The sequence below is a fragment of the Triticum urartu genome, chromosome 5A, assembly GCF_056163025.1.
Source record: "Triticum urartu cultivar PI428250 chromosome 5A, HENAU_Tu73, whole genome shotgun sequence".
Taxonomy (NCBI): domain Eukaryota; kingdom Viridiplantae; phylum Streptophyta; class Magnoliopsida; order Poales; family Poaceae; genus Triticum; species Triticum urartu.
Genome location: NC_141877.1, coordinates 233,359,816 through 233,384,989, shown reverse-complemented (window position 1 = coordinate 233,384,989; position 25,174 = coordinate 233,359,816). Strand labels below are relative to the sequence as shown.

The following is a 25,174-nucleotide window of genomic DNA, read 5'->3' as shown; positions in this document are numbered from 1 at the left end:
GTCTCCGGTTACGGTGGGTGGTTGGGGGCCGAGTGATGCGCATTTCTCTCATACGTATGCGCGTGTGTGCGAGGCGTTGGGCTCTAACTGAACCCGAACGAGGCGTTGGGCTCTAACTGAACCCGAGCGATTGCACTGCAGGCCACGCGTTACTGAACCCAAGCGATCGATCGATGGCTGTTAACTGAACCCGATCGAGCGATTCCTTCGCTACTGCTGCTAACTGAAGCTGATCGATGCTGCCTCTGGATGAACAGTGAGCGTTGCGGGGGGGGGGGGGGGTTGGATGAACAGTTCCCGATGGGGGTGGATGAACAGGACCCTGTGGTGTAGCCTCTGGATGAACAGTACCCCGATCGATCGAGCCGGTTGGGGCTGGATGAACAGGACCCCGTGGAGGGCAGGATGAACAGGACCACCCCGTGGAGGGCAGGATGAACAGTAGATTATGGAGGGCAGGATGAACAGTAGCCCGTGGAGGGGTGGTTGAACAGGAGCCCGTGGAGAGGGCTAGTTGAACAGTAGCCGGTGGAGTAGCGCGCGGTGGAGGCTGGATGAACAGGAGCCCGTGGATGAACAGTCGCAGGTGGAGGCTGGAGGAGGTTGACGGTGGATGAACAGTAGCCCGTGGAGGCTGGAGGGGATCGACGGTGGAGATGAATAGTATCCCATGGAGTCCCGTTTAGCGGTACGCCACACCCCTCCCGATGAACAGGACCCCCGTTTCGATTGTAGCGCTCCAACACAAGTCTATTTCCTCCGTTTTGCGGTACGCCACACCCCTCCCGATCAACAGGACCCCCGTTTCAACCGTAGGAGGTCCGTTTCCTCCGCTTTGCGGTATGCCAGACCCCTCCTGATGAACAGTATCCCGTTTCGAACGTGGCCGGTCGAACACAAGGCTGTTTCCTCCGTTCTGCGGTACGCCAGGCCTCGTTTCCATCGGCTATTCCGTCCAAGCCCTCCCGATGAACACGACGACGCATTCCGTTCTGACCCATCCGGTTGGCTCCCCATGAACACGACGACGACGCCGATGTTTCTCCGTTCCGACCCAGCCATGTACACGCGCCCTGGCCGTACGTATGCGCGACTAGGCGTTCGAGACCCTGTCCGTATGTACGTACGTGGCCGTATTTTCTTTCTTGCACACTGGCCGCTGTATGTACGTGTACATGCTACGTGCGCGCCTCTACTACGACACGTGCGCCCCTCTACATCGACCATTATGTACGTACACATTCGCGACCAGAATGGCAACGCTACGTACGCTTCGACCAGGTGGGTCCCGACTATCACGCACTTCCTTTCCTGCGAAGATGTAGCTGGTGGGTCCCAGCAGTCAGGGGGGAGAATCGTTTTTTTGCCCGGACGCACTTCCTTGCGTGCGAAGATGTAGCTGGTGGGTCCGAGCAGTCAGGGGGAAATGTTTTTTTCGCGAAATTCGGTGGCCCGTCCGGTGGGTCCCCGCTGTCAGGTGGAGGAATAATTATTTTGCACGTAATAAGGAGGCACTTCCTTGCTGTGGTCATGGACCGAGCTATCAGCCTCTCCACGTACAGTCCATATCCGATGGAAGCCGTTCCTTGACCACGTTGACCACGCCGCGCCGAGAGCACCAGGGCGGTGGACGACCGCGATGCCTAGGAAGGGGACGACGCAGAGCCGGGGAAGACGCGGCAGTGGATGCCCACACATACAGGAGTATGAGGGTTCACTGGTTCGCTGCGGTGTGAGGCTGCCATCGCCGCAGAATAACAGGTGGTGTGGGTGAGTAGAGGGATGGCCTGGTGATACGTCTCCAACGTATCTATAATTTTTGATTGCTCCATGCTATATTATCTACTGTTTTGGACTATATTGGGCTTTATTTTCCACATTTATATTACTTTTGGGACTAACCTATTAACCGGAGGCCCAGCCCAGAATTGCTGTTTTTTTTTTGCCTATTTCAGTGTTTCGAAGAAACGGAATATCAAACGGAGTCCAAACGGTATAAAACCTTCGGGAACGTGATTTTCTCACCGAACATGATCCAGGAGACTTGGACCCTGCTCCAAGGAACAAAAGAGGCTGTCACGAGGGTGGGGGGCGCCCCCCCTAGGGCGCGCCCCCTGCCTCGTGGGCCCCTCGGAGCTCCACTGACATACTCCTTCCTCCAATATATACCTACGTACCCCCAAACGAACAGATACGGAGCCAAAAACCTAATTCCATCGCCGCAACTTTCTGTATCCACGAGATCCCATCTAGGGGCCTGTTCCAGAGCTCCGCCGGAAGAGGGCCGTCATCACGGAGGGCTTCTACATCATCATAGCCTCTCCGATGAAGTGTGAGTAGTTTACCTCAGACCTTAGGGTCCATAGTTAGTAGCTACATGGCTTCTTCTCTCTCTTTGAATCTCAATACAAAGTTCTCCCCCTCTCTTGTGGAGATCTATCCGATGTAATCTTCTTTTTGCGGTGTGTTTGTTGAGACCGATGAATTGTGGGTTTATGATCAAGTCTATCTATGAATAATATTTGAATCTTCTCTGAATTCTTTTATGTATGATTGGTTATCTTTGCAAGTCTCTTCGAATTATCCGTTTGGTTTGGCCAACTAGATTGGTAGTTCTTGCAATGGGAGAAGTGCTTAGCTTTGGGTTCGATCTTGCGGTGTTCTTTCCCAGTGACAGAAGGGGCAACAAGGCACGTATTGCATCGTTGCCATCGAGGATAACAAGATGGGGTTTATTTCTTATTGCATGAATTTATCTCTCTACATCATGTCATCTAATACTCTAGATGCATGCTGGATAGTGGTCGATGAGTGGAGTAATAGTAGTAGATGCAGAATCATTTCGGTCTACTTGTCACGGACGTGATGCCTATATACATGATCATGCCTAGATATTCTCATAACTATGCTCAATTCTGTCAATTTCTCAGCAGTAATTTGTTCACCCACCATAGAATACTTATGCTCTTGAGAGAAGCCACTAGTGAAACCTATGGCCCCCGGGTCTATTCTCATCATATCAATCTCCATCACTTTAATCTTGCTTTACTATTTACTTTGCCTTTTACTTTTTACTTTGCATCTTTATACCAAAAATACCAAAAAAAATTATATCTATCAGATCTCACTCTCGTAAGTGACCATGAAGGGATTGACAACCCCTAATCGCGTTGGTTGCGAGTAGCTATCGTTTTGTGCAGGTACGAGGGACTTGAGCGTGGCCTCCTACTGGATTGATACCTTGGTTCTCAAAAACTGAGGGAAATACTTACGCTACTCTGCTGCATCATCCTTTCCTCTTCGGGGAAATCCAACGCAAGCTCAAGACGTAGCAAGAAGAATTTCTGGCGCCGTCGCCGAGGAGTCTGCGCAAAAGTCAACATACCAAGTACCCATCACAATCCCTATCTCTCGCATTACATTATTTGCCATTTGCCTCTCGTTTTCCTCCCCCCAATTCACCCTTGCCATTTTATTCGCCCTCTCTCTCTCTATCCTCCCTCTCTATTTGCCTCTTTTGCCCGTTTGCCCTTGTTTGCTCGTGTGCTAGTTTGTTTGCTTGTTGTCATGGCTAGTCTCATATCTTCTCCGTTGTCTCCCGAGAGTGAAGTTCTAAATTTTAACAAAGGGAGGGAGAAAATCTAAAAGATGCTTGGTATAGAATTTGCAATGCTCAAAACAGATCTACCAAGAAGCAATCTACCTTAGTTCTTCTCCGCAATTTTTATGTAGGTGTTAATCCTTGGTATAGATATATCCTCGATACCATTACCGGAGGGAACTTCTTAGGTAGCCATACTTTTGATTCTTATAATGCTATGTCAGATTTATTTGGCTCACCACCTCTTTTGGTTAATGGAACTATGTTAACTTTGGAGCATGTCATGCAAAGACTTGAAATTATTGAAAATAAAGTCGCTACTATTGAATGAATTGAAAATATAGATAAAAAGATCCACAATCAAATTACTCAATATGGATCTAAGGTAGGAATGACTTTGAAAAATATTAAGGAAAAGGAACCCATAGTTAATGAGAAGATAAACTTAGATTCTACTAGAATTGATAAACTTGAGGGTATCATTACAAACTTAGGAACCACTTTTTCTTCCGTAAATAATACTCCAAGTCCTCCTACTAAAATTGCCAAGCTGATGTATGTTCCTAAAACTAAGGGTGAATCATCTAGTAAGGAAACTGTGGATCTTAAATCTATAAGTATTCATCCCAATCTTTTTGATATCATTAAGGAACCGATTGCTACAAATGAATTTTTTGATCTTGTGCCTAAAAGTTTGATAATCACTAGAAAGAAAGAAATTCCTAAGGGAAATAGATGCCTCATCGAAGAATTGCCTACCAAAGATGGCAGTACCTAGATCTATCTTCGCTTTTATGCCTAGCTCGGGGCATTAAACGATAGCGCTTGTTGGGAGGCAACCCAATTTTATTTTTATTCCTTGCTTTTTGCTCCTGTTTAGTAATAAATAAATTATTTAGCCTCTGTTTTGGTTGTGTTTTTTGTGCTTAATTAGTTTTTGTGCCAAGTAGAACCGTTGGGAAGACTTGGGGAAAGTCTTGTTGAACTTGCTGTAAAAAACAGAAACTTTAGCGCTCACGAGAACTGCTGTAATTTTTATTTGGAGAGTGATATTTAGTTAATTCTTTTTAAAGATGATTAATAGATAAATTCCTCACGTCCAGTAATTTATTTTAGAATTTTTGGGGTTCCAGATCTTGCGCTAGCTACAGATTACTACAGACTGTTCTGTTTTTGACATATTCTGTTTTTCGTGTGTTGTTTGCTTATTTTGATGAATCTATGGCTAGTAAAATAGTTTATAACCCATATAGAAGTTGGAATACAGTAGGTTTAACACCAATATAAATAAAGAATGAGTTCATTACAGTACCTTGAAGTGATCTTTTGTTTTCTTTCGCTAACGGAGCTCACGAGTTTTCTGCCTTAAGTTTTGTGTTGTGAAGTTTTCAAGTTTTGGGTAAGGATTTGATGGATTATGGAACAAGGAGTGGAAAGAGTCTAAGCTTGGGGATGCCCATGGCACCCCCAATATAATCTAAGGACACCTAAAAGCCAAAGCTTGGGGATGCCCTGGAAGGCATCCCCTCTTTCGTCTACTTCTATCGGTAACTTTACTTGGAGCTATATTTTTATTCACCAACATGATATGTGTTTTGCTTGGAGCGTCTTGTATTATTTGTGTCTTTGTTTGTCAATGTGCCGCAATCATCCTTGCTGTACACACCTTTTGAGAAGAGCCATACATGAATTAAAATTTGATAGAATACTCTATGTGCTTCACTTATATCTTTTGAGCTAAGTAGTTTTGCTCTATATGCTTCACTTAGATCTTTTAGAGCACGGTGGTGGATTTGTTTTAAAGAAACTATTGATCTCTCATGCTTCACTTAAAATTATTTTTAGAGTCTCTTAATAGCATGGTAATTTGCTTAATAATAATATGCTTGGTATTCAAGATTTGTGAAACTTTCTTTTGAGTGTGTTGAATACTAAGAAAAGATTGAAGCATGATAATTGTTTTGAGATATGGAGGTGATAATATTAAAGTCATGCTAGTGGAGTTGTTGTGAATTTAAAGAATACTTGTGTTGAAGTCTGTGATTCCCGTAGCATGCACGTATGGTGAACCATTATGTGATGAAGTCGGAGCATGATTTATTTATTGATTGTCTTTCTTATGAGTGGCGGTCGGGGACGAGCGATGGTCTTTTCCTACCAATCTATCCCCCTAGGAGCATGCGCGTAATACTTTGCTTTGATAACTTCTAGATTTTTGCAATAAATATATGAGTTCTTTATGACTAATGTTGAGTCCATGGATTATACGCACTCTCACCCTTCCACCTTTGCTAGCCTCTCTAATACCGCACACCTTTCGCTGGTACCATACACCCACCATATACCTTCCTCAAAACAGCCACCATACCTACCTATTATGGAATTTCCATAGCCATTCCGAGATATATCGCCATGCAACTTTCCACCGTTCCATTTATTATGACACACTCCATCATTGTCATATTGCTAGCATGATCATGTAGTTGACATCGTATTTGTGGCAAAGCCACCGATCATAATTCTTTCATACATGTCACTCTTGATTCATTGCATATCCCGGTACACCACCAGAGGCATTCCTATAGAGTCATATTTTGTTCTAAGTATCAAGTTGTAATTGTTGAGTTGTAAGAAAAATAAAAGTGTGATGATCATCATTATTAGAGCATTGCCCTAGTGAGGAAAGAATGATGGAGACTATGATTCCCCCACAAGTCGGGATGAGACTCCGGACGAAAAATAAATAAAAGAGGCCAAAGAAGCCCAAATAAAAAAAGGGAGAGGCCATAAAAAAAAGATAAAAGGCCTAAATAAAAAAAATAAAAAAAATGAGAGAAAAAGAGAGAAGGGACAATTTTACTATCCTTTTACCACACTTGTGCTTCAAAGTAGCACCATGATCTTCATAGTAGAGAGTCTCTCATGTTATCACTTTCATATACTAGTGGGAATCTTTCATTCTAGAACTTGGCTTGCATATTCCAATGATGGGCTTCCTCAAAATTGCCCTAGGTCTTCATGAGCAAGCAAGTTGGATGCACACCCACTTAGTTTCTTTTTGAGCTTTCATATACTTATAGCTCTAGTGCATCCGTTGCATGGCAATCCCTACTCACTCACATTGATATCTATTGATGGGCATATCCATAGCCCGTTGATACGCCTAGTTGATGTGAGACTATCTTCTCCCTTTTTGTCTTCTCCACAACCACCATTCTATTCCACCTATAGTGCTATATCCATGGCTCACGCTCATGTATTGCGTGAAGATTGAAAAAGTTTTGAAAAAGTTAGAGTATGAAACAATTGCTTGGCTTGTCATCGAGGTTGTGCATGATTTAAATATTTTGTGTGGTGAAGATAGAGCATAGCCGGACTATATGATTTTGTAGGGATAACTTTCTTTGGCCATGTTATTTTGAGAAGACATAATTGCTTTGTTAGTATGCTTGAAGTATTATTATTTTATGTCAATATAAACTTTTGTCTTGAATCTTTGTAATCTGAATATTCATATCACAATTAAGAATATTTGCATTGAAATTATGCCAAGTAGCACTCCACATCAAAAATTCTCTTTTTATCATTTACCTACTCGAGGACAAGCAGGAATTAAGCTTGGGGATGCCTGATACGTCTCCAACGTATCTATAATTTTTGATTGCTCCATGCTATATTATCTACTGTTTTGGACTATATTGGGCTTTATTTTCCACTTTTATATTACTTTTGGGACTAACTTATTAACCGGAGGCCCAGCCTAGAATTGCTGTTTTTTTGCCTATTTCAGTGTTTCAAAGAAACGAAATATCAAACGGAATCCAAACGGAATAAAACCTTCGGGAACGTGATTTTCTCACCGAACGTGATCCAGGAGACTTGGACCTTGCTCCAAGGAACAAAAGAGGCGGTCACGAGGGTGGGGGCCCCCCCTAGGGCGCGCCCCTGCCTCGTGGGCCCCTCGGAGCTCCACCGACGTACTCCTTCCTCCTATATATACCTACGTACCCCCAAACGAACAGATACGGAGCCAAAAAACTAATTCCACCGCCGCAACTTTCTGTATCCATGAGATCCCATCTTGGGGCCTATTCCGGAGCTTCGCCGGAAGAGGGCCGTCATCACGGAGGGCTTCTACATCATCATAGCCTCTCCGATGAAGTGTGAGTAGTTAACCTCGGACCTTAGGGTCCGTAGTAAGTAGCTAGATGGCTTCTTCTCTCTCTTTGAATCTCAATACAAAGTTCTCCCCCTCTCTTGTGGAGATCTATTCGATGTAATCTTCTTTTTGCGGTGTGTTTGTTGAGACCGATGAATTGTGGGTTTATGATCAAGTCTATCTATGAATAATATTTGAATCTTCTCTGAATTCTTTTATGTATGATTGGTTATCTTTGCAAGTCTCTTCGAATTATCCGTTTGGTTTCGCCAACTAGATTGGTAGTTCTTGCCATGGAAGAAGTGCTTAGCTTTGGGTTCGATCTTGCGGTGTCCTTTCCTAGTGACAGAAGGGGCAGCAAGGCACGTATTGCATCGTTGCCATCGAGGATAACAAGATGGGGTTTATTTCATATTGAATGAATTTATCTCTCTACATCATGTCATCTTGCTTAAAGCGTTACTCTGTTTTTAACTTAATACTCTAGATGCATGCTGGATAGCGATCGATGAGTGGAGTAATAGTAGTAGATGCAGAATCGTTTCGGTCTACTTGTCACGGACGTGATGCCTATATACATGATCATGCCTAGATATTCTCATAACTATGCTCAATTCTGTCAATTGCTCAACAGTAATTTGTTCACCCACCGTAGAATACTTATGCTCTTGAGAGAAGCCACTAGTGAAACCTATGGCCCCCGGGTCTATTCTCATCATATCAATCTCCATCACTTTAATCTTGCTTTACTATTTACTTTGCCTTTTACTTTTTACTTTGCATCTTTATACCAAAAATACCAAAAATATTATATCTATCAGATCTCACTCTCGTAAGTGACCGTGAAGGGATTGACAACCCCTAATCGCGTTGGTTGCGAGTAGCTATCATTTTGTGCAGGTACGAGGGACTTGAGCGTGGCCTCCTACTGGATTGATACCTTGGTTCTCAAAAACTGAGGGAAATACTTATGCTACTCTGCTGCATCATCCTTTCCTCTTTGGGGAAATCCAACGCAAGCTCAAGACATAGCACCTGACAGCGGTGGGAGTAGTAGGGGGCGGTGAGGCCTCCACCGCATCGCAGCCGGCCACGGGAGGCAGGAGCACGAGGCACGACCGGTGCTGGTTTGGGCGGCTGGAGCAAGAAGACCAGAGGTTGAAGAAGCACTACGGCCGTTGGATGGACATCATATGGTCAGTGGAGCTAGAATCGCGCATATTGACTAAGTTGACAAAGCCCTCCGTCCCCGTCAACTTAGTAGGCCCACAAGTCAGCCTGCCACTATACTAGGTCCCAGCTAGCAGGGGGGTATTCATTTTTTATGTGTAATAAGGAGGCACTTCCTTTCATGCGAAGATATAGCTGGTGGGTCGGAGCTGTTAGTGGCGGTAACGTTTTTTCACGAAATACAGAGGCCCTTTCGGTGGGTCCAGATGTCAAGTGGAGGAATCATTATTTTGCACGTAATAAGGAGGCATTTCCTTGCATGCGGCCGTGACCCAGCTGTCAGCCTCTCCATGTACAGTCCACTTTAGATGCATGTCGGTCGTTGACCACGTTGACTAGGCCGGCTCCGACAGCACCAGGGCGGTGGACGACGGTGAGGCCTAGGAAGGGAACGACACGGAGCCAAGGAAGACTCGGCAGTTGTTTCCCACGCGGAGGGGAGTACGACTATATGAGGGTTTACTGGTTCGTCTACCATCGCCGAAGAATAACATCAAGTGTGGGTGAGTAGAGGGATGGCTAGGCCAGCGATGGGAGTACGATGGGGCGGTGAGGCCTGTGCGGCAGCATAGCCGGCCGCGGGGAGGAGAGAGCAGGCAGTCCCCCCGACGCTTGTTTGAGCGGCTGGAGCAAGAAGAGCAGAGATTGAAGAGGCACGACAGCCGTTGGATGGACATCCAACAGTCACTGCTTGTGGGTCAACCTTTTTTTAGGAGAGCCTCAAATCTATGGAAAACATCATACAACCCATCTGCCATTATTTCTAATAATTTACAGCCCATTTGCTAATTCTTAAGGTTTTTTTGGAGCCCGTATTCTTTTTGTTAGCATTACAGCCCATATTGTGGCCATAGTTAAAAAAATATACGAAATTTTGCATATTTCGGTGCGGTCCGAACTGTTCTTAATCCCGAAATTTTGAGTCACGTTCCAACTGATTTTAAAAATATATATATATATATATCAATATAAAATCCAACAAATTGTCCATGCATAAAAATCAATGCAATTTAAAATCTCGAAATTAAAAAAAGAAATTTGAAACTAATTGCCGGTTTGATATGTTTTAAAAATGTACAGCCCATTTCTCATTACTGATAGGCCATTTTCTCGGCCTACCGAATGAAAGCTCTCCTCGTCTTGAAAGATTTGCAGCCCAACAGGCCTGACAAAGCGACCTACTTGGCAAATCACAAAAAAACTGGGCTGTGGCCGTGGACCCAGCTTTCAGCCTCTCCACGTACAGTACCCTTCCGATGGAAGTCGGACGTTGACCACATTGACCATGCTGCGCTGAGAGCACCAAGGCTATGGACGACGGCGAGGCCTAGGAAGGGGACGACGTGGAGCCGGGGAAGACGCGGCAGTGGATGCCCACGCGGAGAGGAGTATGAGGGTTCACTGGTTCGGCTGCGGTGTGAGGCTGCCGTCGCCGCAGGGCCTGGCTAGCGATGGGAGTAGTAGGGGGCGATGAGGCCTCAACGACAACACAACTGGCCACTAGAGGCAGGAGCAGGCGGTCTCGTCGGCGCTGGTTTGGGCGACTGGTGCAACAAGAGCAGCGATTGAAGAAGCAGCAGGACCTTTCGATTCAAATCCAACGGTTACTGCTGCTAGAATCATTTGTTGACTAAGTTGACAAGCCCTGCATACACGTCAAGTTAGTAGGCCCATAGGTCAGCCTCCCAACCGGTGCGCTCTAGATGTCAGTGGGAGGAATCATTTTTTTTCACGTAATAAGGAGGCAGTTGATTGCGTGCGGCCAGGCCAGCGGAGGGAGTAGGGTGGGCCGGGGAAGCCTGCGCGGCATCACAAAGGGCCACGAGAGGTGGGAGCAGGCAGTCCCACTGGCGCTAGTTTAGGCGGATGGAGCAGGAAGATAAGAGATTGAAGAAGCACGTCGGCCGTTGGATGGACATCCAACAGTCACTACTGCTAGAATCGTGTGTTGACTGACATGACAAAGCCTTGCGTAAACAAGTCAACCTCAAAATCTGTGGCGTGTACAACCCATTTGCTATTATTTTTATAATTTTTACTCATTTTCTAATTGATATGGAATTTATTGCAGCCTGTTTTCCATTTTTAGAGTTGCTGCTCATTTTCTGGTCAGTACCAGGGTTAAAAATATTAACTAAATATGTGGGAAATTTTGAAAATTCGCAAATTTTTGATGGGCAACAAAATATTCTTAATCCAAAAATTAGTAGCCATACTAAAACAAATTAAAAAATAAATTAGTACTATGTCATGTTAAATCCAATGAAATACGTATAAGATATCAGTGAAGAAAAAAACAAAAAAAGAAACTAATATCCCATTTGCTATATTTTTTTTTGGAATTTTCAACCCCTTTTGATATTACTTTTAACAGACACTAGCCATACTCTTTGGCCAGGCCGGAATGCATCCCTCCTCGTCTTGAAAGATTTAAAGCCCAGTAAGTCGGAGAAAAAAAATAGGCCTAGCTTGGGTATTCTTCAAAAAGAAATACTGGGCTACTTATTTTCCCAAAGAAAAAACTGCTGGGCTGGTCATGTTGTTAGACGGGCCACAGAGACCGCACAACCCAGTTTATAGCCTGCACCTCCGAATTACTACTAAAAAAGTTGTGCAACTCTATCATTAATTGACTATACATTGAAAATGATGTGGGTCCCAGATATCAGCAGGGTGGATTAGAGTAAAAAACGAGGGGTTCATCTGAGTAGTAAAAGAGGTGCTTGCTTGTGTTCAGGAGTGGACCTGGTGGGTCCGTACTGCCATACTCACAACTACAATCCTCTCCCGATTCACTATGTTGACAGGGACCGTTCAAAAAAACTAAGTTGACAGGGCCGGACGACGGCGCCGCGGCGAGCGCACCAAGGCGGAGGATAAAATGCCGTCGCCAATGTGCTGGGCTGGGTTGTACATTCTTATTGAAAAATAAAAATGGACTGGATCTATTTATGACGTTGACTACGATTTGCATGGGTCCGCTGGTTGCAGGAAGAAAATGCTGGGAGAAAGAAGACTGGTCGCTATCTTTGCCGAAGAATAATATTGACTGAATGTAACGACACTATCATAGGAAATAATATCCTCCTGTTAAATCATGAATTTAAAGAACTGGTGCATGAGCATTTAGCTTTATTTATTTATTTACTTATTTATGTTTAGGGGACCATGAGCATGTACCTGGGCCGGATTCATCTGAGAGCCTCCCTTCCAGTTAATTATGGGCTTCTCTATTGGGCCTTCATCAGTGTGCTGCATGTTACAAGAAGTCGAAAATATGTTCCGTACGAAAAATAGTATGCGCTACGTATGGTACAGGGCACTAAAGGATCGAACCGTGCAACGACTTCCAAAACATTGTGTTTGTCGTTCTAACAACACATTTATTCAACCAACAGATGAAATATACTACTGATTGTACATTGAAAACACCAGCAACAGCAACCAGGGCTGGGGGTGCAACAGAAGCAGTAAGCAGGCCCGAAGAGTGAAGACGCATCTCTCTCTTCCAAACCAAACATCAGCCATCATTACAAAAGGGCTACCAAAAAAGAACAAGTGTATGCATCAAACTAATTAAAGATCCTACTACACCAAGTGTACGCATCTAACTAACTAGCTCATTTAGACGTTAATATTTATTAAGCTATGGAGATTGGCTGACGGCTTGAACCAGATGGGTGCCTGACAGGGGAAACTCCAGCCAGCAGGTCGAAGTCTGATACTTGGGTTTCAAAAAAAAGTATGATACTTGCGACCCTCTCTCTTACTTAGGGTCGTAGAGCGTGGCGGCACATATCAGGGTATGGTGCATGCAGAGATGCATGATACGTTGTGTACACACAGTTTTGCCTGATGAACGAAACCACGCTGCCATCATGATCCTTGTCGTCGGTTATCTCCTGGTTAATCGGATAATTCAGTCCGACAAACACAGAGCCTGTACCAAGGCTACTTACCAACCTCCAGTCAAAAATTCCTGGAGGCCCAGAGAAGCTGGGATCCTGCTCAAAGACCTTGCAGTGACTGTGATTGTATTCCGCAAAACAACACGTCCGACAAATTTCCTCCCACGGGCCGGAGTAGGTTTCTCGGTTTGCATGTGGGTTTAATGGAGGGGTTTGATGGAGGCGAGGAGGCGTGTTCAGCCAGGCGTGCAGTGGATGGCGCAGTACTATTCGATTTGACAACTACAACTAGTATATTATAAAAAACAAAGAAGAGTAGTAGAGATAGAGATAAGAATAGAGACTAGGGAGGAGCACCATCTACTGCTTCATGGGCTACTCCTGTGCTCCATTAGGCGGCCGCAACGTCCCCCACAGCCACTCCCTCCCGCGCTCCATTCGGCGGGCGCTGTTGAAATTTCGGGAGCGCACTCTCGCGACTGCTAGCAGCGATGACTTCACCGACGATGACTTCCTCCCCGACCTCGGCAACCTCTTCCTCAATGACATGGGCGACAACCTCAACGCCAATGGTGCTACTCCCGTTGCACCGTATGTGTTTCTGTCCTTCCTGTTCGAAATCGTGGTAGAATTCATGTTTCTAGTCTGTGTCCTAGATTTGATCTGTTCATCTACTATGCTAGTCCGCATGATTAGTTTAATCTCTGTTATAGCCGTCATGATTTATTTTGTAGTAAATCTCGTAGTAACTTGCTCATATATTCAACTGGCGGAACGTCCCCTACAGCCACTCCCGCTTCATGGACGGCCTGGTCGATGCCTCCAAGGAGCCCTTCGTCTACTGCTATGAGTGCCCGGTGCCATTTTGAGGCTCGCCGACGGACATCGTGCATCACCTAACGCAGGCGTGCGACGATCACTACTGGCCTTTGGCGAAGAACATCAAGTACAAGACGTGCTACCCGTTCATCGTGCCGGAGTCACTGGAGGATCAGCGCCGCCTGCTAGTCTCGGAGGAAGACAACAACGTCTTCCTCTTGATCGTGGCCACCGACGAGGCCCGCGCAGGCCGCCGCCACATCTCTGTAGTGTGCGTCAGGGGCGACGCTGCTGATGCTGACACTGACACGAGGCCGATGTACGGGTGCGTGCTCACTATTACTACCCCTCGGAGGTACATGGGCGGTGACACTGGCTACGTCAAGCTGACTTGGACTCTACCGAGCTGTGACCTTCCCGTCGATGTGGACATGGAAGACGCATGGTATTATTTGACCCCCAACAATGTGCATGAGGACTCCAAGGAGGTTCACCTGGACATCTGCATTACTAAGTTAAATGTTGATCATTATTCTTCACTCAAAATAATCCGCTGTCTAAGCATGTGGAGACTTCCATGCATGATCTTGCTCTATTGGAGTATCGCGCATGAATAAAAGTGTATCCATTTTTGGTTTAGTCTAGAATCTTCCATGTATGAATTTTTACTACAGTACTGGTGAAAGACTTATGATGAACCATTTCTTACATATCCTTTGCCCCCTTCCAAGTCATCCTGATTTAATCCCTCCGTCTAGGTGTATAAGGGCATGGTTAATACTTAAATAGTATAGCCAACTGTTGACTATAAGAAAGTGTCATGTCATCTGTAGCCAACATGTATAACAATGGATACTCAAAAACTAATTCTTGAAGATCATTTCCTGCAAAGCAAAATAAGAGTTATTTCTTCACAAGTTTTGGATGCAGGTTGAACAGTTGAACACTTTTGTTTGCAAAAGATACTTTTTTTTATCTATTTCACCCGGATGTTTGTGAGCTCTAGAGATGAGATAATATCCGAACAAACCTATCGATACCCGTTACACATGAGATGACCCCCACATCCTTTGTCAAAATAAACAACTCCCCGATCAATGCATTTCACTCTTCCGTGCAACGCACGGGCACCTTACTATAGATTAGTATGACCAAAAATTGAACCAACATTATATATAGTATGATAAATGATGATGCATGTCACCTAAAATTATATCACTGAAAACTATGTTCAAATACGAATCAAACGATATTGTTTTTGTTGACATGCACTAACATTTTGTCAGTTAAATCTTCAGTCAAATTCAATGGGGGATAAACCATGACCGATGTAGTAGTACTAGTGTAGAGGGCGGCACTGCACGTGAGTCTCACCTCTCACCCCGCTCGTGGCGCGGCAGTAAAGCCGTCATATCACAAAACCCAACCACTCCCAGTAATAAGTGGCCTGGTAAAATAAACGGACAAGCAACCATCACATCCCTTCGTCTTTTTTGCATTTTATATCTCTGCATTTACTTTCTCTGGTTCATCTCGCACACTCGACCCCTAGCTACTACTCCTAGTATCCCTAGCTACTACTCCTAGGGCCAGTTCTTTTGGCGGCTTCCCCAGCTTTTCCCATAAGACTAGTCACAGTGGAGAGTAATATTAAGGCGCCTCATTCATTTATTTGGGCTTCTAAACTACTACTAGTAGTAGCTCCGCCCTGGTTTATTCCTCACCATTGTAATTTGTGCTAAAGTTGACCAAAGATTTAACTGATAAAATGTTAGTGCATGTGGCATGCACTAACATTTTATTAGTTAATTTTATGATCAAAATTTGACATAGATTACAATGGGGACCAATAAACTAGGACGGAGGTAGTAGTTATGGGATTACTAATCTAGAAGCCTAAAAGAACTGGCCCCTGGTACTCCTACTAGTAGTAGTACTCAAGTTGGAATTCCAGTTGCACGGCACAACTTGTTAGGCAAAAAATTCGATACAGGGTGTAGGAAGCAGTTTGGGAATTTGCATGCCTTTCCAACCAGTGAGATACTCCGTACAAAGTACGACAGAGAAATAACCACAGAGAAGGAAGCTAAAAGTAAACAATCAAACGAGCATTTTTGCATTTCTTTTGCATTGAATCGTTTCACAAGATTGACTAGTGTTGTTTTTCTACTTTTACAAAAACCGCATCATAATGTTAAAATGTGCATTTGCACGTACATAAGTAATAGTAGTACTCCCTCCATCTAGGTGTATAAGTCTTCCCTCCTTCTTGGTCGCGGTGCACAACCAAAGATGACTTATTGACCTGGACGGAGAGAGTAGCACAGTCTGCAAGATTATATAGAGAGAGACATGTAGTGCGATAGTATATAGTAAAGTTTGTGCTATATGCACGTACTTACAAAATGCGTACGAATACACAAGGTTTCCAAACTTTCCCTTTTACATACTTAATTAAGGACGCTAATAATTCCTGAACGTTCGGGATTTATCATTTGCTTCCCAAAACTAATGAGATCGCCTTACGAAACAAAAATTATACTCCTCCTAAAAGCCACGGCGCTCGCAGGAGCGCTTGCGGCGCGCCACGAGTGCCTTGCTGCGCGACCGTTTCCCAGCGCGCCGACACAATGCCTCTTCCTCAGCCTCGCAACTTGTGAGGTGCTGATTGGCGGCTTGCCGGCGGGCGAGCGAGATCTCACCGGTGTGGTGATCCAGCGCCAACAGGTACTCCTCCTCGCTGGAAGCGTACAGCCGGTCCACGTACCGCCAAGCGTAGATGAGGCGCTTGGGCCCGACTGCACTCAGGGTGTCGGCACGGGCGTCCTCCGCCACCCTCACGGCCCTCGCACGAGCCTTTTGCCAAAGAGCCAATTGCCTGAATCTCTCGGACGCGACATATGCCTCCCAGGAAGCTTGTTCCGCGGTGTGCTTCTCTTCCTCAGCCTTCTTCTCCGCCTCTATTTTGGCGCGCTCTACTGGAGGCAAAGCCTCCCACAAGGCGACATCCATTTCTTTCCAAAGCTCCTCATGGCTGGGGGGGCTCGGCGGGCGGCGCGACGTTCTCCTTGTAGCGGGGAGCCGACCCGTCCTCCGACGCGCGTGCTGGCAAGATTGGGAACACCGATGCGTCCACCTCGACGCGTCGCAGCAAGGAGCGGAACGCCGACGCGTCCTCCTCGACTAGTGGCGGCGAGGAACGGAACGCCGATGCGTCATGTCACGGTGAGGAGCGGAACACCGACGCATCCTCCTCGACTAGTGGCGGCGAGGAACGGAACGGCGACGCATGACCGTCCATGCGGTGCAGCGAGGGGAGCCTAGGGCTTGGGATGGGCGATGCCATGGTGGTCGATGTGAGAGGGAACCAGGGAGGGGGATGAGATAGCGATGAACGTGAACGTGAGGGGGAGGAGATAGCGATGTCGTGGGAGGCGTGGTATTTATAGCAAGCAATGGCACACCTACGTAAGATATGGACTGAGCTTCACTGACTTAACTGCAGGTCCAGTTGCATCACTGACATGTGGGCCAGACCCCTGTTGGGCCCATATGTCAGTGACCCAATGCACCTGCAGTTAAGTAACACCTGTGTGGGCATATTTGTTGGAGTAAATTATGGGGGAGGGAAGGGTGGAAATATTGCTGGTCACAACGGATTGGACGAGCGCGGGGGGAGGAGAGTCATGCATGCATATTTTTCCACATGGGGTGGAGTGGTGGGACCGCCGGAGGGAGAAGGAGAGTCTGGCAGGCATATTGTTTCCACACATGGAGAGGAAAAGATTTGGAGACGAACGGGCTTCCTGCAGGTATGGGGAACGGTGCATAATAAGTCTCGTCTTGCATGCCGGGCTAGGTATAGTCTCAAGTCATTAAAAACATACACGCCCCACACATGTTCATATTTCAAGGTGCACTAAATTATTGCATGCGATGAATAAGGCTGGCCATAATGGTGGTATCTTAGCTGGTATCATGCACACAGGAATAGCAAACATGCTGATGTGGCAAAGAATTAAAGAAGAGAGGGGGTTAGAGTAACTAGTGTTCATGCATGCATTGGTAAACACATTTTTTGTGAAGAACTACAAAAACTATTCCACCGCCTCTATCTTGCCAAGAGTAGGTCAAAATTTTGAATCGAGCCCTTTAAACTAGAAGGGAGGTAGTAGTACTCTAATAGCTAACCTTCGCCCTGTTTGGATCCATGTGTTAGAGTTAGTTTGGGTTAGTTTGAACTCAACTAACCCAAAAAAATCTAACCCACCCAAGAGGTGCTTATTTGGGTTACTCCCTCCGTCTAGGTGTGTAAGTCATCTTACGTTGTGCACTGCAACCAAGGCGGAGAGGAAAACGAGAAAACTTAATGTATTTTTGCTAATTAATAGCATTGCATGCAATGAACTAACCACTGCATGACATGTTTGGCAGTCTCAAGTCATTGAAAGCATGCACCGCCCACATCTCTTCTTGGTTGATATGTCACAAAACAAGAAACGATATTGTAGATATTGATATTTTTAGTACTTATAAATTTGGTCAAACACTTTGCAAACGGTTGACGGAAGTAAAAAGGACCAGATGGAGTATCATGCATGCAGAGTAGGCAAAAAAATGCTCATTTATAGCCGGTCGAAGTCTCAAAGGGTGCGACCGCGCGAGGGAGGCGAAGGTCGTGGGAGGCGCGATGGTTGACGGAATTAATTGAAGTTACACACAAGCCGGCATGGCGTGCGAACAGGCAGAAGCTATACCGTCAGGCCTATGATATGGGTCTAGTAGACATGACATCTAGTGGGTCCTGCATAGTTCTCGAGAACTCTTTGGGGCCTATGATCTTGCATCCGTGATTGATCGTTCATATGCTAAACTGAAGAAACCTCATCACGAGTTTCATCATGCATGGGAGTCGAAGACATTAGATGAAGATCACATACTGTACGCAGCAATGGATGCCTACCTTTGTTTAAATATCTACAAGGGTTGGATGAAGAAGCAGAGCCCAATGTCTAGTTCAAGCAAAGAAGCGTCGGCGAAAAGGAAGAGGGACGAGGACTTGGACTCCGAGTAGGTGGCAGTGCCGTCGCTCATGCTGGTTCTACTGCAGTGTCAACCAGACTAGTTGCTTAGTTTATTTTCAAGGGTGTGTTGTGCTGAGGCCCCAACAGAACTATGTTTATGTTCTTTCTCGTTATTTGAACTCTTTAGTACATACAGTAGTACTAGTACTATGTCTTACTACTGTTCTTCTTGCAGTTGGTACTACTGCTCGTATCTTCGTGTTCCTACTATAGTTAATACGTTCGTACTAGTAGTATAATTTGGGTCAGTCGATTTGTGGAAGAAGTTTGACGGAGTGAAGGAAGAAGACGTCGGGGTGCCCATGATCTATTTTATGAGTGTTGGGTGTGGAATGCAGTTCATCAGAAAAAAATGGATCATGCTTGGGGTTAAACGGATGGCGGGGGTGGGGGAGCATGGCGGTGGCAGGCGGTTTAGGGGAGGGTGCGGCGGCGGCGGCAGGCGGTTAGGCGTGTGGCGGGGTGAGAAGATGAACCGTGCATCTATTTCGGAGGTTGAAGAAGCCCTTCTAGCCATCCATGTTGCATCAAACGGCTCACAAGAGTCGACTGACCCAAATTGCTCCTTCAGATTGCAGGATCCACATGGCATTCAAGGTCTCGAAGGTAGATTCCGCGTCCGCACCCGGTTTGCGGGCTCGACGCGCGCGCGACCGGCTTCTGCCGCGACAGCCACCATGCGCGCCTCCTCCGCGCGGGCGGAGACGACAATGACACGCTAGTTCCTCCTCGTGGCGTGCTGGAGCACGCACTCGTCCTCCTCTTCGTACGTTGCGTGCATAGACGCGGCTCCACCAGCTGCTCATGTGCTTGGCAGCATGGCGGCATCGCGAGGAGGGACTGAAGACGACGTGAGCGGGCGAGCCTTCGGCTTGGCGGCGACATGGTGGTGATGGACAAGAAATTGTTGCCGGAGCAGGCGGGCGCCGGCATGCGCAACAGCGGCGGCATATTGATGAGTGCGCTTATGGGAGCTTAGTTTAGTTTATATAGGGTTGGCCAAACTTAAAAGAAAACCCTACTAGTACACGTAAACATTAGACTTAGGCAACGCTTTTATTAGTTACCACATCCACGATACGAAATCTTGTGCAAGCGCGTGAACCGCGGCCGCGCGGTCGATCGAACGGTGCGTCACCGTGTCGCGCTCGAAGGACATCCACCGAACCTTTTTGTGTGTGTGAAAACAATCCCCGAATATTACTCAAGTTTTTTTCCGGGAAAAGTTCTTGACGCTACAATATTTCCATATATTTGAATTTAGCTCCAGTTCGTGTTTATTTGGATTTGGACGTTTTAGGTGCGCCCTAGTTTTTTTTAATACTGATTTTGGGGCTGTTTGGTTCCCAGCCACCATTTGCCAAGCCAAAATTTGGTAGCCACAGTTTAATTGGCATGTGTTTGGTTTTTGCCACACTTTGGCTTGCCACACTTTATTGCCCCTATGGCCCACTTGTCATAGAGACAATGTTGCCACACTTGCCTAAGGTTAGTTCTTCAAAATGAGAGCCACAAGTTGGCAAGCCTAAGGGAATCTTGCCACACTTTTTGAGGTGTGGCTTGCCTAATGTGGCATGCCTAAGGTGTGGCTTGAACCCAACACCCACCTAAGTTGGTCAAACTTGCCTAACCTTAGGTGTGGCAACCTTAGGCAAACTTAGTCTCAAACCAAATAGCCCCTGTGTGTGTGACTGAGAGAGAACGTGTGTATGTGTCCATATGTGTGTTGTGGCGGAAGGGCAATGTGGAGACGGTGTACGTGTGATAGAGACATAGAGAGGTGTGAATGTGCAAATGATCATGCATGAGTGAGACATAGACAGATGCTGGTATGTTGTGTATACATGAGAGAACGGTCTTCTATTTTACTTGTGTGTGTGTGTGAGAGAGAGAGAGAGAGGGAGAGGAGCATCTGTAACACAACAACCATCTCTCTCGATTCGTCCGTCCCTCGCACGATCGCATGTAACACATGCATCAACGCGCACATTTTGACACCCTCACCCGGCTCCTGCCCACCTCAAGGCCCGCACATCGCTCTCTATCTCGCACGCACAATCTCTTCGTGAATACCCTGTTTAGCAAGTAGCTTTCCGTCACATACACACACATTTCTCTCCTTAGGTTTGTTTTCTCTCAATATCTGACACACACACACACACAGCACACAACACACATCACACACACACACCCCCTCCCCCGAGCACACAATTCATCCCCATCCAAGGTTATATGGCGACCACTCTCGCTTGTGCTTCTTCGCACCCAGCATGCACAACACCTCAATCTTCAAAGAGGGCATCGAGGAGATCGAAGACGGCGACCACACTGCGCTAGAGAATGCGGGGCCATTTGGAAGCATGATGATGTGATGACGGCTGACTGACTGACTCCTCCCCCCACCCTCTCTCTCTCGCACAAAATACCAATCCCTCTCCCCCCTACAAATTTATCAATCCCTCAACCCACGAGATCCTTCCCCTCTCGTGCATGTTTTTATAGCTCTCTCATCAAACATGTTGTCTCTTCTCCTTCCACGTGTACAGAATCCAGATGCACACGCATCTCACATATATTACATGTCTCCATCTTTCTCACGGACCTAACTTCTTCCTCTCTCTTTCTCTCTCTATCTCCCTCTTTTTGTTTCGTTAGGTTTGTCTCCTACTCTCTCGTCCACATACATACAATCTTTCCCGCCCTATCTGCTCGATCTTCGCAAGCTCTATCTGCATGTTTCATTCACACATTGGGATATGTTCAAAATGTTGCTTTTATGATGGCTGATGTAGAGTTATTGTTGGTTTTGTTGCATCCTACAAAGTAATAACTATGAAATGCATTTTGATTGTCATTTGACTGGGATTATGCGAGTTTGAGAATGTTGTGAAGTACTATAGACCTCGTATACATCTTGGAATTCGACAATGATTGTAACTATAGAATTGTATAGACCATTACATTCGAAGTCAGTAGCCTAATATATTTATTTCACAATTTCAACAAATGATTAATTCACTACATACTAAGAAAACAAATGTGTACACCCTCCGTTTTTATTTAAGTCTGTGTATTAGCATTGGTCAAAGTCAAGTTTTGTAAACTCTCAGAAAGTTTATAACAAAAAATATTAACATATACAATAACAAATAAATACTATTAGATTCATTATTGAATGTACTTTCACATCATACATATCTGTTATGGTAAATGTTTATATTTTTGTATAAACTTGGTCAAACTTTAGGAAGTTTGACTTCGATCAAACCTAATATGCAGAGTTTACTAGTACTACTCGCTAGTTGCTTAGCCGAATCACCCAACACGCCACACGGGGAGTTCAGTGTCACAAAATTTTGAGGTCGGCGGGAAAATCTCCCGCGACCCTGATTCGAGCAGTGGGAAGTTACCATCATAGCCTTCGGAACAGGCCTACGGATGACAGTTGGTAGGGGGCTGTTTTCGTAACTTCAGGTTCACCCTACCCAGCCAACCCCACCCCGGCACCCAGAGTAGTACACCTGAATACTCCCCATTTTCCATCCCCACCTCAAAATAGACTTCTCCACGACACCGCAACCTTTGTGCTCCTCCCCTTCTACATCGGCGCACTCGTCCACCGCAGCGCATCTGCCTCATCGACGACCTCGTACACCGCACTAGAGCCGGTCCACCGTCGTCGTCGTACACGGAGCCTCTTCCCCGGCACCGTCTTCCATGGTCTTGGATCTTCTCCCCGGAAGCCGACGCCAAGCGCAGTAGCACCACCGTCGTGGACAATGAACTGACTCCTGTTGCCGACCATGACTCACAGAGGCCGCCCCGACCATCGTTCTCCTCCTCGATTGGTAATGTGTGTATTGAATGACTTAGCAGTACATGTGCAGTTCCAATTTTGTTCATACCTACCCTTCAAATTTCCTAGGTGCTATTGTTCCCGTAAAAGTAATTGGTTATAGCCTCCATAGTCCAACAGAATATCAATTTGTAATTGTGCGTCGCTCATGTATCGCGCTGTGCTTGGGTAGGTATTTCATCTGCAACCAGTAGTGTGGCAAATGATGGATAGTTTTTTAGAACTAGCAAGATGCCCATGCGTTGCACGCATCAAGATGCATTTTTATGAGTAGTTTATCTTGTGGGAGAAGAGGATGAACGAGGGAATGCCTTATTTGCAAATGCGGAGAGGGGTGTGGGTATCTTTTTGCAAAATTGCCACAGTTTCCTTCCTATCCGTCGGATATAAATCGAATGGCCTATATTGCAGGATGGCAGGAACACCATCATCACCAACTCTATTTTTTATTAGAGTAGGGAAAAGTAGAGAGACAATAATAGAGAGTAGAGAAGTAGAGATAAATATTAAATAGAAAATAAATATAGCAATAGAGAAGAGAGTAGAGATAGCAGAGACAAAGGACTGCGCGCGCGGGAAAAAGCGGCCGAGCATGCACTAGTTTTGGCGCGCGGCCTCCGGCGCGCTTTATAAAATCCAACGCCCGCCCACCTCTCTGTGCCTTGCCACCGCTCTCTCCCCGCTCTGTGCCTCGCCACCGCTCTCTCCCCGCTCTTTCTTTCCTCACCGCCACCGCGCCACCATGCCGCCGTGTCGCCGGGAAACTTGGGGATACCGCGGCATCCGCGCGCGCCCCTCCGGCGGCTTCTCTGCCGAGATCCGGTACCGCGGGATGCGCCTCAGCCTCGGCAATTTCGACACCGCCAACGAGGCCGCCCGCGCGTACGATGCAGCAGCGTGGCGCCTTCGGTGGCCTCATAGAACATTGAACTTCCCCAACGTGCCGACGTGGGAGCGGGCACAGGAGCTCGCGCCTCTGCCGCGGCTTATCACCGACGAGGATCGTGGTGACAACCGAAGGCGGGAGCACCGTCTCGGCATCGCCGAGATGGATGAGGAAGCCATGGCACTGTGGCGCCAACGCTCCCCGCAGGACATCATCAACGAGCGCGAGTTCTACGAGCAAAGGAGGGCGGAGAGGGACAAGAGGAAGGCGGAGCGAGCCCCCTATCACGAGGAGAAGCGTAGGCGAAAAGCGGACGCTCAATTCAACATGAGGCTAGGAGCAGCGTCGCCCTAGGAATCCGGCGACGATCGGTATCTTCATGCCTACAATCAGACGTCGGAGGAGGACATCACTGAGGAGGAGTCGGACGACGAGGAGTATTTGAATAATATTTTTTATCTATCTATGTTGAGAACTATCCTCTACTCTCTATCTCTACTTCTCGATCTCAGCACTGTAAACGCTTTTTTAAAGTGCCGCGTGTTGCGATTCTGTTGGAGATGCTCTAACATGGCAGACAATTGCTTTAATGTTGCCCACAAGATGCGCGAGTATTACAACTGTCCTCGCCCGCACAAAAGCAGGTCATGAGTGTCGTAAGGGCTGCCATGGATTTTGGCTTTTCTTGGACGAGGTGACGAGCGAGCCATTCGTCGCGGATGCTGTGTTTGAAGGCTACTAGGGCTTCGGCATCCGGGCAATCGACAATTTGGTTTTTTTTAGTTAAGAACCTAGTCCAGAATTTCCTGGCGGACTCTCCGGGCTGTTGAACTATATGGCTTAAGTCATCAGCGCTCGGAGGTCGAACATATGTACCTTGGAAGTTATCGAGGAAGGCCTCTTCCAAGTCCTCCCAGCTGCCAATAGAATTTGCAGGCAGACTGTAGAGCCAGTGCCGAGCTGGCCCCTTGAGTTTTAAAGGGAGGTATTTGATGGCGTGGAGGTCATCGTCGCGGGCCATATGAATGTGGAGAATGAAGTCTTCGATCCACACCACGGGGTCCGTGGTTCCATCATATGATTCTATATTCATGGGTTCAAACCCTTCTGCGAATTCATGATCCAGGACCTCATCGGTGAAGCAATGAGGGTGTGCGGTGCCTCTATATCGGGCCGTATCGTGACGTAGCTCTGATGGAGCCCGTCTGCAGTTTTCAGCCCGTGCATGACTAAATTTGTCACGTCCGAATAGGTGGCCATCGCCGCGTGTCGAGGCACGTCCTCACAATACTTAGATTGATCTAGTATGTCCTGCTTTATTGTTCAGGTTTTGCTGGAGGTCATATGTGTGACCGTGAGCTAACTTACCTCTACCTGTGCACTGAGGCGGGACTGGCTGGTGTTCAGTGTGAGTTGTCATTTTGTCTCGACCACGTGGTGGTCGGTCAACCGCATTGTACGATGGAGGTATGTATTCCAGCGCCTCCTTGTCAAACTGAGGTAGCAATTTGCGCTTTGGGTAGCTTTTTGGTTGGGCGCTTGAGGCCGTATTATTCGGCTGCTAGGACGTCAGTCCATTTATCATTGAGCAGATCTTGGTCAGCTTGAAGTTGCTGCTACTTCTTTTTTAG

The 25,174-nt window shown here is 46.4% G+C and overlaps 1 protein-coding gene across 1 annotated transcript; it reads left to right on the top strand.

The window, feature by feature from the left end:
- Window positions 1-23,399: 23,399 nt before the first annotated feature.
- LOC125555382 (uncharacterized) lies at window positions 23,400-23,897 on the top strand. The gene has a single exon (XM_048718360.2). It carries the CDS (start codon window positions 23,400-23,402, stop codon window positions 23,895-23,897), a length of 498 nt encoding a protein of 165 aa, XP_048574317.2.
- Window positions 23,898-25,174: the final 1,277 nt, after the last annotated feature.